The 16,994-nt window shown below is 48.4% G+C and overlaps 4 protein-coding genes across 5 annotated transcripts in view; 2 read left to right on the top strand and 2 right to left on the bottom strand.

Annotated features, from left to right (window-relative positions):
* LOC128721267 (asparagine--tRNA ligase, cytoplasmic) overlaps nucleotides 1–8,883 on the top strand; it is a 9,728-nt gene extending 845 nt beyond the window's left edge. Inside the window, exons 1-3 of one of the 2 annotated variants that reach the window (XM_053815004.1) lie at nucleotides 6,546–6,681; nucleotides 6,920–7,787; nucleotides 7,859–8,883. In XM_053815004.1, coding sequence (XP_053670979.1) covers nucleotides 6,663–6,681; nucleotides 6,920–7,787; nucleotides 7,859–8,633 — 1,662 coding nt within the window. In that variant the 5' untranslated portion in view covers nucleotides 6,546–6,662 and the 3' untranslated portion in view covers nucleotides 8,634–8,883. Of the gene's footprint in view, nucleotides 1–6,545; nucleotides 6,682–6,919; nucleotides 7,788–7,858 lie in introns of those variants that run through there. The other variant, XM_053815012.1, reaches the window with a different exon arrangement.
* On the bottom strand, nucleotides 960–5,670 carry LOC128720892 (importin-11). The gene is made up of 11 exons (XM_053814591.1): nucleotides 5,441–5,670; nucleotides 4,451–5,358; nucleotides 4,200–4,378; nucleotides 3,935–4,123; nucleotides 2,791–3,002; nucleotides 2,442–2,712; nucleotides 2,166–2,379; nucleotides 1,845–2,082; nucleotides 1,424–1,756; nucleotides 1,172–1,340; nucleotides 960–1,100 (listed from the first exon to the last, which is right to left on the bottom strand). The coding sequence occupies exons 1-11, from the start codon at nucleotides 5,668–5,670 to the stop codon at nucleotides 960–962; spliced, it is 3,084 nt and encodes a 1,027-aa protein (XP_053670566.1).
* A 1,340-nt stretch (nucleotides 8,884–10,223) lies between the features above and the next one.
* Nucleotides 10,224–11,974, top strand: LOC128721999 (thiamin pyrophosphokinase 1). Its single transcript, XM_053815813.1, has 3 exons — nucleotides 10,224–10,410; nucleotides 10,494–10,657; nucleotides 10,757–11,974. The coding sequence occupies exons 1-3, from the start codon at nucleotides 10,224–10,226 to the stop codon at nucleotides 11,255–11,257; spliced, it is 852 nt and encodes a 283-aa protein (XP_053671788.1). The 3' UTR covers nucleotides 11,258–11,974.
* Nucleotides 11,975–12,103: 129 nt separating this feature from the next.
* Nucleotides 12,104–16,630, bottom strand: LOC128732073 (recQ-like DNA helicase Blm). The gene is made up of 4 exons (XM_053825235.1): nucleotides 16,521–16,630; nucleotides 16,338–16,440; nucleotides 13,451–16,271; nucleotides 12,104–13,352 (listed from the first exon to the last, which is right to left on the bottom strand). The coding sequence occupies exons 1-4, from the start codon at nucleotides 16,628–16,630 to the stop codon at nucleotides 12,139–12,141; spliced, it is 4,248 nt and encodes a 1,415-aa protein (XP_053681210.1). The 3' UTR covers nucleotides 12,104–12,138.
* Between the last annotated feature and the right edge of the window lie 364 nt (nucleotides 16,631–16,994).

Raw genomic sequence — 16,994 nt, forward strand, 5'->3', positions numbered from 1 at the left:
AGGTGAGAGCGGAAAAGCGTTTCTCCGAAAACGGCAAACCTTACTCTCGGTTCGTTGCTGTGCGCGTGCGTGTGTTTACCAAACAACGTGCACGTGCACGTGCTCGTCCGTTTATCAACAGCACCCGGCGTGTCCGGTTCGAACTTCCCATACTGTAAGTACACCGGTGGTAAGGAAGAGAACGGCCAGAGAGAAAGGAATAACCAAAAACCACGTGTTACGCCAACTACTGCACGCGAGGTTCGTGCGTATTTTATTTTTCGGATCCTGCGGGCTCGTTTCAGAGCGTATATTGCTACAGAACACGCTGAATTCATTTTACGTTTTGGGTGTGTACTTGTTTTGTTTGTAGTAACCGTTATTATTCAAACGTACTGTGATATCATCGGATCGTGGCCCCATCAGCTGTACATCTAGCGGGTTGCGAAAGGCGGCTTCCCGCGCGTATGTCGGCACATTTAAACGCATTTAAATGGTACAACGTTGGAAAGGCAAATCGCAAACCCTATGGCGGTGTTTTCGGACGTGCAGTTTATTAAATAGTTGGTTATTTAACACAAAACAGTCCCGACGGGAAGAACCGATGCTGGGTCACATGTCGAAAGTAGTATATGAAAAACAAGTGAGTAAAAATTTACTATCAAAAGAGTAAACAAACAATGTGTTAGCGCCGCTCACAACCGACTCCGGACCGAATACGGAAGCGTGTCGATTTGAAAAATAGGGGGAGGGGGGGGGGGGGAACAGTAGCAAGAAATGGAAGGCAAAGGAAATGGAAAAGCGTAACGATTAGTCAAAAATATACATATCAACGGTGGAAATGCATGCACAGAGGGATTTGATGAGAGATTAGCTGCACAGTCAGCGAGGATGGTACGTGTGTGTGTGTGTGTATGATTGCGAAGCCAACATCAATGACGATGGCGAATTGCTTTACAACTAATCGATCGTCCGGCGGGCTATACTCCCTCGGTGATGGCGGCCGGTAGATCGATGCCAAGCACCACGAAACTGCTCAACTCCTTGAGTATTTGCAGGTCGACGGAGGACATCAGCGATTGGTATCGTTCGACGCCAATAACATTCTTCAGTGTCACGAGCTGCAAGAAAACACCCAATCAATCGGTTAGCGACAGCAAGGACTAGCGTGGGCGTAGCTTCGTTCGCTAACCTGATTCTGCAGATAGTCCTTCAACACGATCGTATGCGTCGGGTCCTGCAAGCAGATCGCACGGCAACGGCTGTAGTGAGGCATCTCGTCCAAAGCCTCATCGTTAGGAATGAACCCGTACTCGAACAACGTTTGGCTGATGTCGTCCTTGGTGTCAATGACTAGCGAGCTGTAATGAGCCAGGTAGCTCGATTAGCGCACCCTTCCTTTCGCATACTACCACCAATTCTTCCAGATCCATTCGACACTTACTCCACCTTCGAACCTTCCTGAGAATACACATCCATGACGTCGTTTAGCGTTTCGGTTATGTTCGTGATAATGCCAGCGAAGTTGTGAAAAATGACATCATTCGGCACGGTCAGCAGACTCGACAGGGCCAACGCCAACAGCTTTCGCTCCACGTGAGGCGTTATTCGGCGCATATCCTCCAGCCAGCTGGTCAGTATTTTCTCCAGCGCGTTTTGGGCACCCGTTTCCGAAAGGATCACGCTGAACGTTATCTGATCGTTGATCAGTATCCGTGACATGATCTGCAGATAAATCTGAAGCACTTGCGGGAAATTCGACTGCTCGTAGTATGATCTACAAACGATATATACAATTAGACACAACGATCCTTCTGGAAGGTGCGAACAGTGGTGAAAAAAAATAAAAATAATTTTCTACGCACCGGAAAATTTCCACCAAATACGGCCGGAGCAGTTCAATGCTATACTTTGGCGCGGTTTGCAGCAGCGTGGTGAAAAACCGATAAATCAGCATCACGCCCTCGACGCGCAAGTCCGTCAGCAGATATTGGCACGATTTTACAATGTCCTGGCCATACCGCGAAAGAAACACTTCCGCATTCAGGAACACATACGCCTGCGCTATCGCCAAGCACATGTGCATATTGCTGGAGGATTGCTCTGAAACAGGATAAACGGAACCACACGCACAATGTGTAAAAATATTCGTTCTATCCGACACTCTGCGTGTGTTCACAACTTACGTATAAGTGGTACCAAACTTTTGCACAGATCCAACAGCTCCTGGTTCATCCCAGGACTGTATTGCACCACCGAGAGCCATAACTCCAGCCCTTCGTCCAGCAGGTACACATGCGACGGTTCGTTCACATTCGTACTCATCTCGATGATTTGGTAGATAAATGAAACTGTCGGTTCCGAGGAAGGTATCTCGTTTAAGGCTTTGATTATCTGCAACTGTAGACAGAAGACACGGTTTAGCTTCAATGAAGACACTGCGGTGATCGATTATTTCTTACCAAAGTCGATATGATTGCACAGCGCAGCATGTTGTGTTCGCGGCTTTCCTCCCACAGCAGAGGTAGATATTGGACTAGGCTCTGCACGTCGATGCGTATGGAAACTGACATCTTTTCGATGATGAACGACATCACATGCAACACGGTCATTTTTGTTTCGCACTCAACCGCTTCCTTCAGCAAACTGAACAGAAGCGCAATTGCGGGCTCCAGAAACACCGCAAAGTGTTCGGCCACAAACTCGAAGTCGTCCATGATACTGCGAAGCGTCCTGCAACAGAAGCGAAGGTTTAGATTAGAGTTCCAGAACGCTAAGCTCGCTTGCCATACCGGCATCGTCGTTACTTACTTTGAGGCAGTCAACCGGACAGCCAAATCTTCTGACGGCGCAAGCAACTCTAGACAGGCGCGGTAAACTTCAGGTCGCAAGTCTCTCGAGAATTTAACACAAGTCCATCGCCCAACAAGCCAGATGATGCGCTTGCGAATGACGCGGAAGTTGAAGGATTTGAATTTCAGCTCCTCCAGCAGTTGCTGGGTGAACCACTCGTCAAAATTTACCTAGAAAGTAACGAAATATATGTATTAAGGCACGCGTTTAAATGGCCCTGCACCCCAGCAATTTGCTTGTACTCCCTTCAATACCTAGCCTTTGCTAATGTACGCCGCTAGCCAAGTGCATCGTTCAAGATTGTGCATTTTCACTTAAGGAAAAATCACACTACCGTGTTGAAGAAATCTTTTTCTTCGAGCTAAACTTCCACGAACTGTGCTTTACCGGGTAAAAGCACCGACTAAATGGGACGGTGCATTTCACTTCGCTATTGTGGCTGAATTGTCCGTTCGCAAACAAAGCCTCTAATCGATTCGGGACAACCTAAATACGGTCCGAAGTGACTCCCGAATACCCCCGAGCCCGGGTATTGAGTCACCACCGCCACTAGACCACAAACCGAGCGGTTCTACCAAACGGGTACAAAAGATGAGCCTATTTATCAAAGGTAAACAGCGGCATACATGCCGGCCGTTTGTCTCCAACCGTTATTGCTCTCCTTTCGACCCGTTGCACTTATGATAGATCGTCTCGCTCTCGGTCTATCTTCCTGTGTCCCTGTTTTTCTACACTCGACGATGTAATGTACACTTAGATTTTGATTTACACGATGTTGTTATTGCCTTGCACGGTAAACGAACGAAGAACCGGGCAAAAGATTAGCGTTATGTGCATGTGCATTTGGGTGTACCCGGGTCGAAATAACGGTCGTCTTCTAACTGATCGCCGTGGTAAATCATTGCCGCAGTTCGCTAGGTAAATCCTACGCTAGAAGAACACGCCAGCGCACGTGTACGTGCCCCGACCAATTGCACTAACCACAGAAACTTATCTCTCTAGCTCTTCTTGACACCTGGAGCAGTATTGCTTCAACTCTTGCTCAAATTGATAAGTGTAAACGAGAGTTTATCAAAAAAGCTGTCTTCACATGCATACCCACCTCGTCGAACAGAATAAATGAAGCCAATCCCGTCGCATTGTAGATGGAGTCCTTTATCAACAAATCGTTCATATCGGAATTTTCCGTAAGCGTTATCGATTGCGATTTCGAAATGTATTTCCGCAGCTCCTCGATCATCGTTGGGCTGAACTTCTGGAAGAGGATCATGTAGAAGGCTTCCGCGCACGACTAAAACAATGAAAGTTTTAATTTAACCAGCGGTCAATAGCATTTCCCCCAATGCAGGGTGGAGAGTAGCCCTTACACGTAGATTGTACTTCCACGAATCTCCACCCTCGTCTGAGGTGTACGCTTCCGGATCCGTGTCCCATTGCTCGAACTCCTCCGGGGTCACGAGGAAGTAGTGCATAATGATCTTTTCGAGGATGTAACTGAGCCGTTCTGGGGTGAAGAAGTCCAACTTTGCGCTGTTGACACGGTCCTCTGAAAATCGAACAAAAAAAACGAATTAGCTCACACCGGACAACCTTACTCGTAATTCCGTTTCATCCCAACCTGACTCTTTCTTGGAGGAACATCTCGGCGTGCGCACCGAACGGAGCATCACGGTGTAGCGGGAAAACGTCGGCGAGAGAATTTCCTTCAGCAAACTCAGGCACTGGATGGCAAAGTTAGGAAACGTGATTACATTGTCCTCGAAGATTAGGTTAGTGCCTTCGTGGAACACATAGTTGAAGCAAAACTCGAACGAAATCGGAACGAACGTTGCGAATGCTTCCGCGTGCTTGTCGTTGAACAACACCAGGAACTTCATGTGTTTGACGATGAATTTCTCCACATTAGTCGTCAGCTTGCCCAGCATCTGGGACGCTTCATTGCCCATAGCGGTGGAGGTTGCTGTGTTTTCCGCTTCGAGCTGCATCCGTTTAACACGCAAGCGGCACTCGAGCAGATCCTTCAGCCGCTGAAACGTTACTCGCACCAGCATCATGCAGCTGTCCGACTTTTGCGGGTCGCTGATGCCGTACATTGTAAACTTCTTCAGTATGCGCAGGCTGAACGTGGCCTTCTCCAAGTTAGTGGCGCACACCTCAATGGCGCAGTTTTGCTCGCAGATGTTTTTGAAGAAGAGCTGCGTGAAACCCTCCCAGAGGTTGATCACAAAATCGAACCACGTCGAGGCGAGATTCGAGAACAGTTGACGATCGCGCGGTATCCGCTTCGATTGCAGAACTTTGACGACGTGCAGCAGAACCAGCAGGCCCCGATGCTGCACGAGCATGTCCTCGCTCTGCACTGCCTTGATAATTGTCGGTATCAGTTCCTTCCACTCCGTTGGGCCATCGAATCGGCTGATGTTGCTTATGAGAACCGCTATTTGAACGGCGATTTGCTGCACGGGTTCATCGAATTTCACCAACAGGTGCGTCCTTATTTCTTGCTTCTCCTCGGGAGATATCGCGCTGCACCGAAAAAGGAAAGAGAAACCCCGTACATAAGATCGGTACCGAACAAAAAAATACATTGGCGGAAAAAATGACTTACTTTGGGGCATTCTGGCGCCAGTATTTTAGCACACCGTTCTTAAAGTACATCGACGCCATCCATCGTACGCCGGCGTCGAGTGTTTGGTCTGAGAAAATCTTCACCAGTGTGAGGTGAAATCCGGGCTGTATTTCCCACTCCGCCAGCTTCTGTTCGGCGTGTTTCAGCATCTGCGTATCCTGGCTGCAGGCGTACCGCAGGGCTTCGAAGACCTGCGACTCCGCAGACATATTGCTCATGTGTATTGGGCGTGTTCGCTTCTACAAACTCTCGAAACTGCACCTGCGGAGAAATCAGCACGTACCGAATCGATACCGGTTGGTGGTAATGCCGGATGTCGTGAGTAATAGTCAGTCGAAATTGAGCAAATTGAACTTGTGTGCATTTTTTTATCGCACCTCCAATTGTCAGCAACTTCCGTGCACCGGCACGGTTCCTGCAATCGACACCGCCCTATTGCACAAGGCGGAATTTCGCGCCCGCTTTCAATTTCACTGCCAGCCGGACAATCTAATTACTGCACGCACTACTCGCACAGAAAACGTTGCATTCGCTTATTTCGGAAGGTTTTTTACCATACGCAACTGACTACAGACAGTAGCAATAATACGAATGCCTTCAACAACTGTCATTCAAACGCTCCGTCATCTGTTCCAATCTGCACCATATACACTACGTTAAATATATCCAGCCCATTTCAAATTTACTACGGTGTTTTGTAAAACTTGTAAAACTATTGGCCTGCTTGGTATCCTCAGAACATCCAATACACAATAATGTTCAAAATGCCACATTAAAGGTAAAGCGTGTTTCAAATTTTGCTACATACACTTGGTTCACGTTTAAATGCTAACACGTGTCACGGTTTTAGAGATTTAAAATATTTTCATTTTTTTAGCTCAGAAAACATCAAAACATATTTTCAAAACTCTATATTAAATCTACTACTACTTTCTACCAGTGCAATTTTTCTTGAATTGTCAAGCAACGGTCTTAAATTACCACTGTTTTGTGATTCTCCATGCACTTATCAATCCGTGCTCTGAGTCAAGTGTAGCCCTTTGAACCAAGCTATATAAACGTGTGATCCTACAAAACGTACCACCACAACACGACGGCATTTTCACGCAATTTTTTATCCGTTCAGCCGCAGCGCACGGAGTGTAGTGTATTTATTATAAGGCAAAGGATTCCTAGTCGAATCGCTGCTAAGACGTAAAGCATGGAAAACCTTACGCTAAGTAAGTATTTCGACTAATATGCTGAACAGTGAGCTAGGTTTAAAGTCAACATCACCACGGGAGTAGCACGGTTGAGGTTACGGTGGGGGACCAATGCGGAAAATGTGGAAAATCCCGGCCGATGTGCTGCATTGTCTATCAGATGGCGGACTGCAATTCTGATGCAATGCGGCGGCATAGTCCATCATACCTGCGTGTGTGTAAATAAATGACTAATCCTTCCGCCGTTTGTTTCCAGGCGAGCTGTACACGTCGGAGAAACGGGGCAATGATGAAACGGGCAAGGGCACGGATCAAGAGCCCTTCAAAACGATTCTCCGGGCGATGAAGCACGCCGGAAAGGAACCATTTCCCACCATCTACGTCGACAGCAAGGACGAAAAGTCAGAATCGCCGTACGAGGTCGCGGCCAAGTCGCAGCTTAAGAAAATCCAGAAACTCTGGGTACGGGACAACATGAAGGGAGACAAGCAGAAACGCGAGGAAGAAGAGAAGGCAAAGAATCGCGAGCAGAATCTGGAGGAGGCCAAAAAAATAACCATCCAGGAAGATCCATCCTGGCCGACCGCTAAATCGATTAAGATCACGAAGGGTGCCGAACACCGGGGCGTGCGTGTGCGCATCTACGGATGGGTCCATCGGTTACGGCGACAGGGAAAGGGCTTGATGTTCATAACGCTACGCGACGGAACCGGTTTTCTGCAGTGCGTGCTTACGGACAACCTCTGCCAGACGTACAACGCGCTCGTTTTATCGACGGAATCGTCAGTGCAGCTGTTCGGCACGCTTAAGGAGGTTCCGGCCGGTAAAACCGCGCCTGGTGGCCACGAACTGCACGTGGACTACTGGGAACTGGTCGGGCTGGCCCCAGCCGGTGGTGCCGATGCCATTCTGAACGAGGAAGCGCATCCGGACGTGCAGTTGGACAACCGCCACATAATGATCCGCGGTGAGAACACTTCAAAGGTCCTGAAGATGCGCGACGTCGTCATGCAGGCGTTCCGCTCGCATTACTTTGACCGGGGCTACACGGAGGTCACCCCACCAACCCTCGTCCAAACGCAAGTGGAAGGAGGAGCCACCTTGTTTAAGCTGGACTACTTCGGGTGGGTTTTTATAAATCACGCAAGCGCCACGTTATGGTTTTATTGATTGTCGTTTTATTTTCTGTTATCAGTGAGGAAGCCTTCCTGACGCAGAGTTCGCAGCTGTATCTGGAAACGTGTATACCGGCGCTGGGAGATGTGTTTTGCGTAGCGCAAAGTTACCGTGCGGAGCAGAGCCGAACCCGGCGTCATTTGGCCGAATACACCCACATCGAAGGTGAATGCCCGTTCATTACCTTCGATGATCTACTCGACCGGCTCGAGGATCTCATCGTGGACGTTACCGAGCGGGTGCTTAAATCACCGTGGGGCTACATGGTACAAGAGTTGAACCCGGGATTCGTACCGCCTAAGCGACCCTTCCGTCGGATGAACTACGCGGATGCGATCGTCTGGCTGAAGGAGAACAACGTCACCAAAGACGATGGCACGTTCTACGAGTTCGGCGAGGATATCCCCGAAGCTCCGGAGCGGAAGATGACGGACACGATCAACGAGCCGATAATGCTGTGTCGCTTCCCGGCGGAAATTAAATCCTTCTACATGGCCAAGTGCGAGGACGATCTGCGCCTGACGGAAAGTGTCGATGTGCTGCTACCGAACGTTGGCGAGATCGTTGGCGGATCGATGAGGTCCTGCAAGTACGACGAACTGCTGGAGGGGTACAAACGCGAGGGAATCGATCCGAAACCGTACTACTGGTACGTGGATCAGCGCGTGTACGGCACACAGCCGCACGGTGGCTATGGGCTGGGACTGGAGCGATTCCTCTGCTGGTTGCTTAACCGTTACCACATCCGTGAGGTTTGTTTGTATCCGCGATTCCTCGAGAGATGCAAACCATAAATCTCTGGCAGGAATTTCCCCCCATTGGAGAACGTATGGCAAACATAACCGAAACGAGCAAATGGGTGTTTGCCAGCTCGCGCCCGCCACTTACTGTTCGGATTTCGCATTTAGCAGCAACTGCTTTAATGTTCAGTAAATAAAGTTTACAGCCTACAGCAACAACCAACCCGATTAATAGTATTTCGAAACGCGATTGCAACATCTCACTATCATGTGTGCTTCAGATCTGGTTCATTATTACCAGTAATGAACTTATGCATCTCGTAAGAAAACAGACCATGTAAAACTCCTTAAAACGCCGGGTGAGCATATAATCTACAATTTTGCCACAAGAAATTTTTGCTTTTACCCCGGAAATTGTTAGTTTGAAATTGGGTGATTCCATCGTTATTAAACAGTTCCCTTTTGAAAGGATAAGAAAATCTACTGTTATCGCATGATTCCAACTTTCGATGACACATTAATCCATTTGCCTTTCATATGAACTATTTGATTTAAGTACAAATTCTCATCGTGGCAAGTTGGTTCGTGACTCATTCTCAGACAGCAAACATTTGCCTAAGTTTGTGACCGCTATGCTTTTTATTTAAGGTTTCTTATGACTAAGACTCACTAGTCAACTAGTTCTATTACTCACAAAACCATCAATAATAATAACTAAACAGAAATGGCATTAGCCAACATCAATTTCGTCAACATTCATTTTACTTTCCTCTTGTACAAATATGTGCAAACACTAACATGATTTTTAAAATATTTAATTTCGACTAAACAGCGATTACAACATGCTTTAACATCTGGTAGACATATGGCAAACATAACTGAAACGAGCATCCAGTAGTTTTAAAAAACATTTTTTTTACTCTTTAATTTTTAAAGAAGCTCAGGTTTTAATTTTTTGAAAAAAGCAAATTTTTTATTCAAAAGATATTTTTTGTTGATCAATGTTCCCATATAATATCTAGGGTATCTTCGAATATACCGTTCGGTACCATATAACAAATGTTATCATTACGATAAGAGACGGATTAAGCGTTAAAGATATGCTGAGTAAAGCGGGAAATAATTTTAAATAACCGAAACGCCACGTTCCCATTTGAATAAACCGAAAACCAAACGACTGTCAAACGTGGTTTTGTTTTTATTTTTGAAATCATCAACATCATCAACAACAAAACCGGCACTACATTTTGACAGTTCCCGCGTGAAGTGCGGTCGGCCGTGAGACGGTGCACTTGGTGCGTAAATATAAACAGTACCGTTCACTTTGGACGGTTTACTGGAAATTAGCCTAGCATGCGTTCCTATCGCGCATTGTCGAGCGTATCGTGATTGTGATTATATCTACCACGTCGCATGCAAAAGTTCCTCGCCGCATTTGCCTCCGGACACCGCCACCACGTGAAAGGTCAGCACGCTTGCTGCTACTATCTACTAGCGTTATGCTGAACGATGTTCCGGATGACGTAAGTGGGCGCGCATCGTTTTTTTTAATTTAGTGATTTTTTTCGAGTCACTGGAAAACGGTTGCCTTGAGAATAGCGCCAAACAACGCCAAAATGAAGGCTCTACTTTTGCAATAGTGTGATGGTTTCGAACGGTGTCAAATCTTTAATTTTCCAGCTAAAAACCGGTGCGATTGTAGCGTCGGTGCAAAAGTGGACCCCTGCAAGTCTCATCGATGGCCGCGAGCTAGACGACGGGCTTGGAATCGTACTGCTGAACCGGCCCATCCTGCTAGAGAAGCAATATTTCACATCTCTCTGGAATGGTGGTAAGTGTGCCCAGAAACCATTGGCAGTTTTTCCACTCTTGCGCAATGTATGTAGCTACAATCACCGATGCTTCTAATTACAGCCAAGGTGCGTGTCGCCGTTGACGGTGGCACGAACCGATGGGTTGACTTTGTGAAGGGCAACATCAACGGTGAAAACCAGCTCAAACCACCCGATCTCGTGACAGGCGATTTCGATTCGTGCAACCAGGAGGCCATGGCGTACGTCGAGCAGCTCAAGTGCACGGTACGGTGACTGTGTTGGAACGAGGCCGTAAATCAATGTAGATCGTAGCTAACGGATCACTCTATTCCGTCCCCTTTCCTGTCGCGTTCGATCTTCTAGAACGGTTTCTTATGTCTCACCCAACAGATCGTCCACACGCCGGATCAGAATGCGACCGATTTCACCAAATCACTGAAGGTCTTAAAATCCCACGGATACGACGGGCAGATCAATCGTGTCCTAGCGCTATGCGAATCCTCCGGTCGGCTCGATCAAATAATGGCCAACCTCAACACGCTCTTCCTCGCCGGTGCCATTCTACCGCGCACGGACGTGTACCTGCGGTCCAGTAATTCGCTCTCCTGGCTACTTCAACCCGGTGAACACTGCATCGACATTCCGCAGCGGCTCGTTAACGAGCGCATCTGGTGCTCGCTCATCCCCATCGGCCAGGGGTGCTTGTGCAGAACCGAGGGGCTGAAATGGAACCTGGACGGAAGCAGGCCACTGCAGTTTGGCAGCATCGTGAGTACCTCGAACACATACTCGTCGAACCGAGTACGGATCGTGACCGATGGGTCGCTGCTTTGGTCGATGGGAACCACCCCCAAAGACATGTGATAAACCTGGACCGCCTCGCGAACTTGGCGAGGTGCGGATTTGTTTTTAAACCCTTTTTACAATGGCCACATGGCGCAGCTACTTTTCGGTTTTATTTTCCCCTGTCACTTGAAACTACAAGTAAAAATATGATCGCCTTTCGTCGCCCGTTCTGCGTAGCAGTATTAAGCTGGTGTTATCAAATATCTTATAAAAATCAACATAAGAAGGTGCAGGTGCGATGGTACAATCCACTTGTGCGTTTGAACATCTCGTACTAGCGCGACTGTTTTAAATAAGGCATGACCTCGGCTGTTACAGCAGGAGCAATTTGCCATTCGCACTTGCTAGGTAAAAACGGTGCTAGGCATTAACCCCGCTATTCCTAAGATATTCAACCCAAAATTGAAGATGAACTCGGCTGTGCAACGTTCTCGTGGAGTGAAGTATAATAGCTGCTTTGTTGCGAAAGCCTCCATCTCATTTAAGTGCAATTAGTTGTTGTTTGTTAACAGTTGTATCAAGCTCTGAGTTTGCATTTTAGTAAGCGTCACGTGTAATTACACTGGTGCGTTTAGTATAAGCCCAACTGCTATGGCCGTTAACTTTCGACATCAGTACAATTCTGAACGTGTATTAGAACTCCTTTGTGTACAACCAGAAGCTGACAAACGCCATCAGCAAACATCTTACGATATCAATTCGTTTAATAAATCGCTGCCTTAATTCCCAAAGAAACTCAATTTTGAGAGAGTCGTTCTTCCGCTTTTCCTTGCTAAAATTCCCACAACACACTGTGTATGGTGAAATTCGAAACGTTGATTGATGTTTCATTCGCCTCTCATAGCTTACTTTATTACGCGACGAAAACTGTACACTTTAGCACGACTTCCCACCCCGTTTTAGTATTCACCAGGCATCGGAAGCAAGTTGTAGCTAACCCTAGCAGTTCCTCTACCTCGACTGCTTCCGCCACGCTTGGTTGCACCTCCACGTTTCGTGCCCGTCGATGTCCGTTTCCTCCCGGTAGCCGCTTTCCGTTGTCCCGTTCCCCTGCGGAACACTTTCGTTTTCCCACTCCCGGTACCCCAGCTCCGCTTGCGCTTGTACCCCGAACCTCCTGCGCCATGGGAAGCTGCCCTCGCTAACGCATTCCAATCGGTGCCGTCCGCGCTACCATCGCTATCATCCTCACCCGACAGCTCAGCAGCAGCCTTCGCTTCGTCCTGATCCTGGGTGTCCATCAGAAAGCACAGCTTCTCTGCTGCGTAGTTCTGCGTGATTTCCAGCAGCTGCTTGCCGTACTTCTCGAAGTTAGCCTTGGTGACGTGCGGCAGGGCCAACATCTCGGCCGGCGATTCGGGCAGCTTTTCCGACATCGTCTTCAGCGCTTGGATGTTCATGATGGACGCAAGTGTGGCGTTCTTCTGCATCGCGATCGCTCGGCAAATCTCGAGCAGATCGTTGTAGCAGCGCGTCTGCAGCTCGCGCAATTCTGCGCTGATCTGCGTGCCAATGGTCGATTCCTGCGCTGCTGTGACATCCTGTTTCGTCACCTTTCCGCGGGACTGCTGCTTTTCCTTGATCGAGAACTCGATCCGCACCCGCCGCCCGACGAGACTCTCGATCTTGCTTCCGATGCGCAGGTACGCCTGCGGGATGTCATTGCTGAAGATCAGATCCTCCTTGAGGTACTCCTCGATCACGAGCTTCCGCAGCAAACGCTGGATGTCGCACCGTTCCCACGCTTTCAACTTCCCGTGGTACACCGTCCGGTTGTGGCCGTTTTCAAGCACCTTCTTCATCTCGCTTCCTTTCAGGACCTCCACCAGGTGAAGCAGCGTGAATCGGTTGCGGCCACCACACAGATCTCGCACCGCCTTCGCAATCATTACGCAGTCGTCCGTCACGTCAATCGAGCGATAGTTGCTCTGCGTCAGACAGTTGTCGCATGCCGTCGCCCGGTTCGAAAGGCACTGTTCACTCGTGAAGTACTCCGCGAAATACTCCAACTGCTGCGTACGGCGGCAGTCGGTAACGTTCTCGCAGTAGTTCACCATCCGGAAGAGGTTGTTCATATGAATTTGTTTCGCTTCCATCGAAATGTTGGTGTCACCTACAAAGGTGCGTCAGAGAGAAAGAGAGACAAAGCAATCCGGTGAATTTTCGTGACCCCGAATCCACCCGCTATCCACCTGTCAGCCGGATACTTACTGTCCATCATTTTCCTGTAGCGCAGCATGTCCGAATAGTTGTAGTACAGAATGCAGGTGGCAATCTCTCCGTCTCGACCAGCACGGCCCGACTCCTGGTAGTAGCCCTCGATCGACTTCGGCATGCAGTAATGCAGCACATACCGGACATCCGGCTTGTCGATGCCCATGCCAAAGGCGATCGTTGCACACACCACCTTGATCCGATCGCCGATCCACTCCTTCTGCGTTTCCTCACGCACCGAGTCGGTTAGGCCAGCGTGGTAGCTCTTCGCTTTGATGCCCGCCCGCCGAAATTCAGTCGCCAGCTGGTCGCATTCCTTCTTCGACAGACAGTACACGATGCCGGTGTCACGCGGAAATCGCTTCCGGATCAGCTCGATCATCTCCGCCTTGGTCGAGGTACCCTTCTTCGGCAGCACCAGGTACTTGAGGTTGGGCCGGTTAAAGCTGGACAGAAACCAGCGCGTATCACGGGCCAGCTTCAACTGTGCGAGTATATCCAACCGAACGCGCGGATTCGCAGTAGCGGTTAGGGCGATAATCGGGACGGTGGGAAACTGCTCTCGCAGCGCCGAAAGCTTTTTGTAATCGGGCCGAAAATCGTGCCCCCACGCGGACACACAGTGTGCCTCGTCAATCACAATCCGCCCAAGCTGGCCGCGTCGGTAGAGCGCCGAAAGCAGATTTTGGAATTTGGCTGAGGAGGAAATTTTCTCCGGCGTCACGTACAGCAACTTCAGTTCCGGACAGCTGCTGTACAGATCGTCGTAAATGCGCTGCACGTCTGCAACGCTGATGTCGCCCGACATGTGCCCCGCCGGAATGTCGAGCGAATTCAGCTTCTGCACCTGATCGAGAATGAGTGACTTCAGCGGGCTGACCACGACGGTCAGACCGACCGTAAGAACCGCCGGTAGCTGGTAACACAATGATTTACCGCCTCCCGTCGGCATCAGCACGAAGCAGTCCTTCCCCAGCAGGGTCGCGTTGATCACCTGCAGCTGGTTTGGCCGGAACGTCCGTAAACCGAACGTTTCCTTGAACGCGAGCTGCAGCCGCACGGAGTGCGGATAGGACATCCCATCGAACTCGCCAGTGATGCCATCGTTGCGAATACCTTCGTGGAAGCGCCCGATGTCACCCCCCGTCACTTGTATGCTCGACGATGATACCCCAGAGCCCGGCTGTGTAGCTATCGATGGCGCTGGAACCATTTCCACGCCGTCGTACATCGTTGGATCGTACACCTGCCAGCCATCGTCGTCGAGCTGAGTATGGATGTCCTCAATGAACTGAGTATTTCGGTGTGAAACTGGAGGCATTGGTTCCACCGGGAACGTTATTCGCGGAGGATCGGACCGCCTCATCGATGTGTTTGGTGTAGTCAAATCCACAGTGCTGAGGTTCGAATGGCGACCCTGATCGATCAATTCCGCTTCACGAATGCTGTTCAGGATGTCGTCCTCATCCACTTGGTCGTCTGGATCGATTAAATCCTTATCAATAAAGGACGAGAATGAGTCCCTCTGCCTGTTAACAGCCTTCGGTTGATTGGCTATCTGTGGCGGTGTATCCGCGCGGTTCAACAGCGTACTGGCAATAGGTTTCTTGAATACAAACGTAGCGCCACTTCCGGATGATTTTGCGATTTCTAGCGGCTTCAATAAGGGTGCGCATGCCGGCGCCGCTTTTGTGCTCGTTTCTTGGATTTTTCGCAACCCGAATTCTTTTTCAAATTCATCGAATTTGCATCTCGTTGAAACTAAGCTATCGTCCCGACTAGACTCAAGTGGAAACGCCTGCTCTATGGGCTCATTTTCTTCCAACAGACTACTGTCGTTAAACGGAACATCATATACAATTGGAGCAGTGCTCACTGTGGCGGAGCTCTTTTTCTGTGACTGTAAGCTGGAGTCATTATGAACGTTCGTCGAAACATTCGATAGTTTCGGGTTCGACATTTTTGCAAGCGCCCGGTCGTACACCTCAGTCTTTCCTCGAATACTTTCTATGGTAGATTTCAGCCGATCAAAACATGCGACATCAAAACTTTTATCAATTCGCAGAAAGGTTTTGCTCGGTACCTTCGCAAAGAGATCGTAGAAATGGTTGAGCAATGTCAGCTGTGCTTCTTGCAGAAATTGGACATTTTTGCGCACCTCACGTTCGTGTGGGCTTTTCGAGTTGAACCAGGCACTACCGCTTACTTCATCTAGGTATGTTTCTAAACTTTTATCGAACTGAAAATGCGCTGTTCCCTTGCCAGGAGTAAGCAATCGTGCGAGTTCGGACGGTGTGTCCACTTTGTCTTTTTTCTCATGTATGCCATTGCGCTTAGCGACATCACCCGCTGCAACGGGAGTAGAGGTGAAGTTAATTGGTTTTTTCCTCTCAAAATCATCGTCATCTTCAGGATCGTTGCTGAACACGCTACTCTTGTCCAAAGCCAGCGACATACGATTTGCTTGGGGCAGTTTGAACTCAAACTTTGGTGTCTTTTCCGGGCTGATTTTCGCCAGCTTGTGCATGTTTTCCTCTAGCTTTTTCTGCGCTTGCATATAGCGTTCGTTGGTCAACAGGTTCAACTCAATCGGATCATTATTGATTGGCTTTGGCAGTGGCTTAGTATTAACCACCATAAGATCGTACTCGTCATAACCGTTAACAGGTGTATTGCCTTCGACAATGCACTCCTTGAATATGTCTCGTGCTGGTAGACGCTTCCGATCGTCGGGTTTATCGGAAGAAGCCTTGATTGGAGACCTACTGTTTTCATCTGAATCGCTGCACAGTAAATTGATAACTGTGGCCGTTCTTTTCTGTTGTACAATTTGGAACAATAATCCATTACAAGATGAAACACAGCATCACTCTTGGAAACTTACCGACACTGGCAATTTCGGCTTAAATATGCTCGGTGAAGATAGCACCTTAGTCGACTCGGAAGGTGTCGTAGAGGTAATCTGGAGTTCTGCTTCGGTGTGGAATCTAAAGGAACGCACCAGACACAGAAATGGACAAAACCTTATTGAAAACCGTTTTCTCCTTGATTTTATAACTCACAATACCTCAACGATTGCTCGACTTGCGGTTTGTCCTTCTTCCTGATGAAACTGCTCAGGCTCGTTTGTTTCATCGGTTCCGACCGACTGGACGGTGGGCCCAACTTTTTGGACATTTTGTTACAAAAACATTCAGTTCTTGCACTATCGCAAGCCTCTTATTTGCAAGCATTTGAACAGCGCGCGCCTATACCCGGGATATGTATAGTTTTAACTGTCACTCAGTTTTTGACAGTTCCCCACCACCCAATCACCTGATGAACGCAAAGAATGTTAAATTAATAGCTAAAATACCGATGTAAAAAGTAATATCCAAAACCAAAATCATTTGAGACATTTAAATGTATTATAAACGATAACATATATTATACAGAGGGTAATTTAACAAATGAAATTATTCATTCTACCGTCTTTGATCCGACAAGAAATTTGAACTCTTCCGACATTTGTCAAAATATAAACAGTGCGCTGGCATTCGAC

Source organism: Anopheles nili, chromosome 2 (genome assembly GCF_943737925.1).
Source record: "Anopheles nili chromosome 2, idAnoNiliSN_F5_01, whole genome shotgun sequence".
Lineage (NCBI taxonomy): Eukaryota > Metazoa > Arthropoda > Insecta > Diptera > Culicidae > Anopheles > Anopheles nili.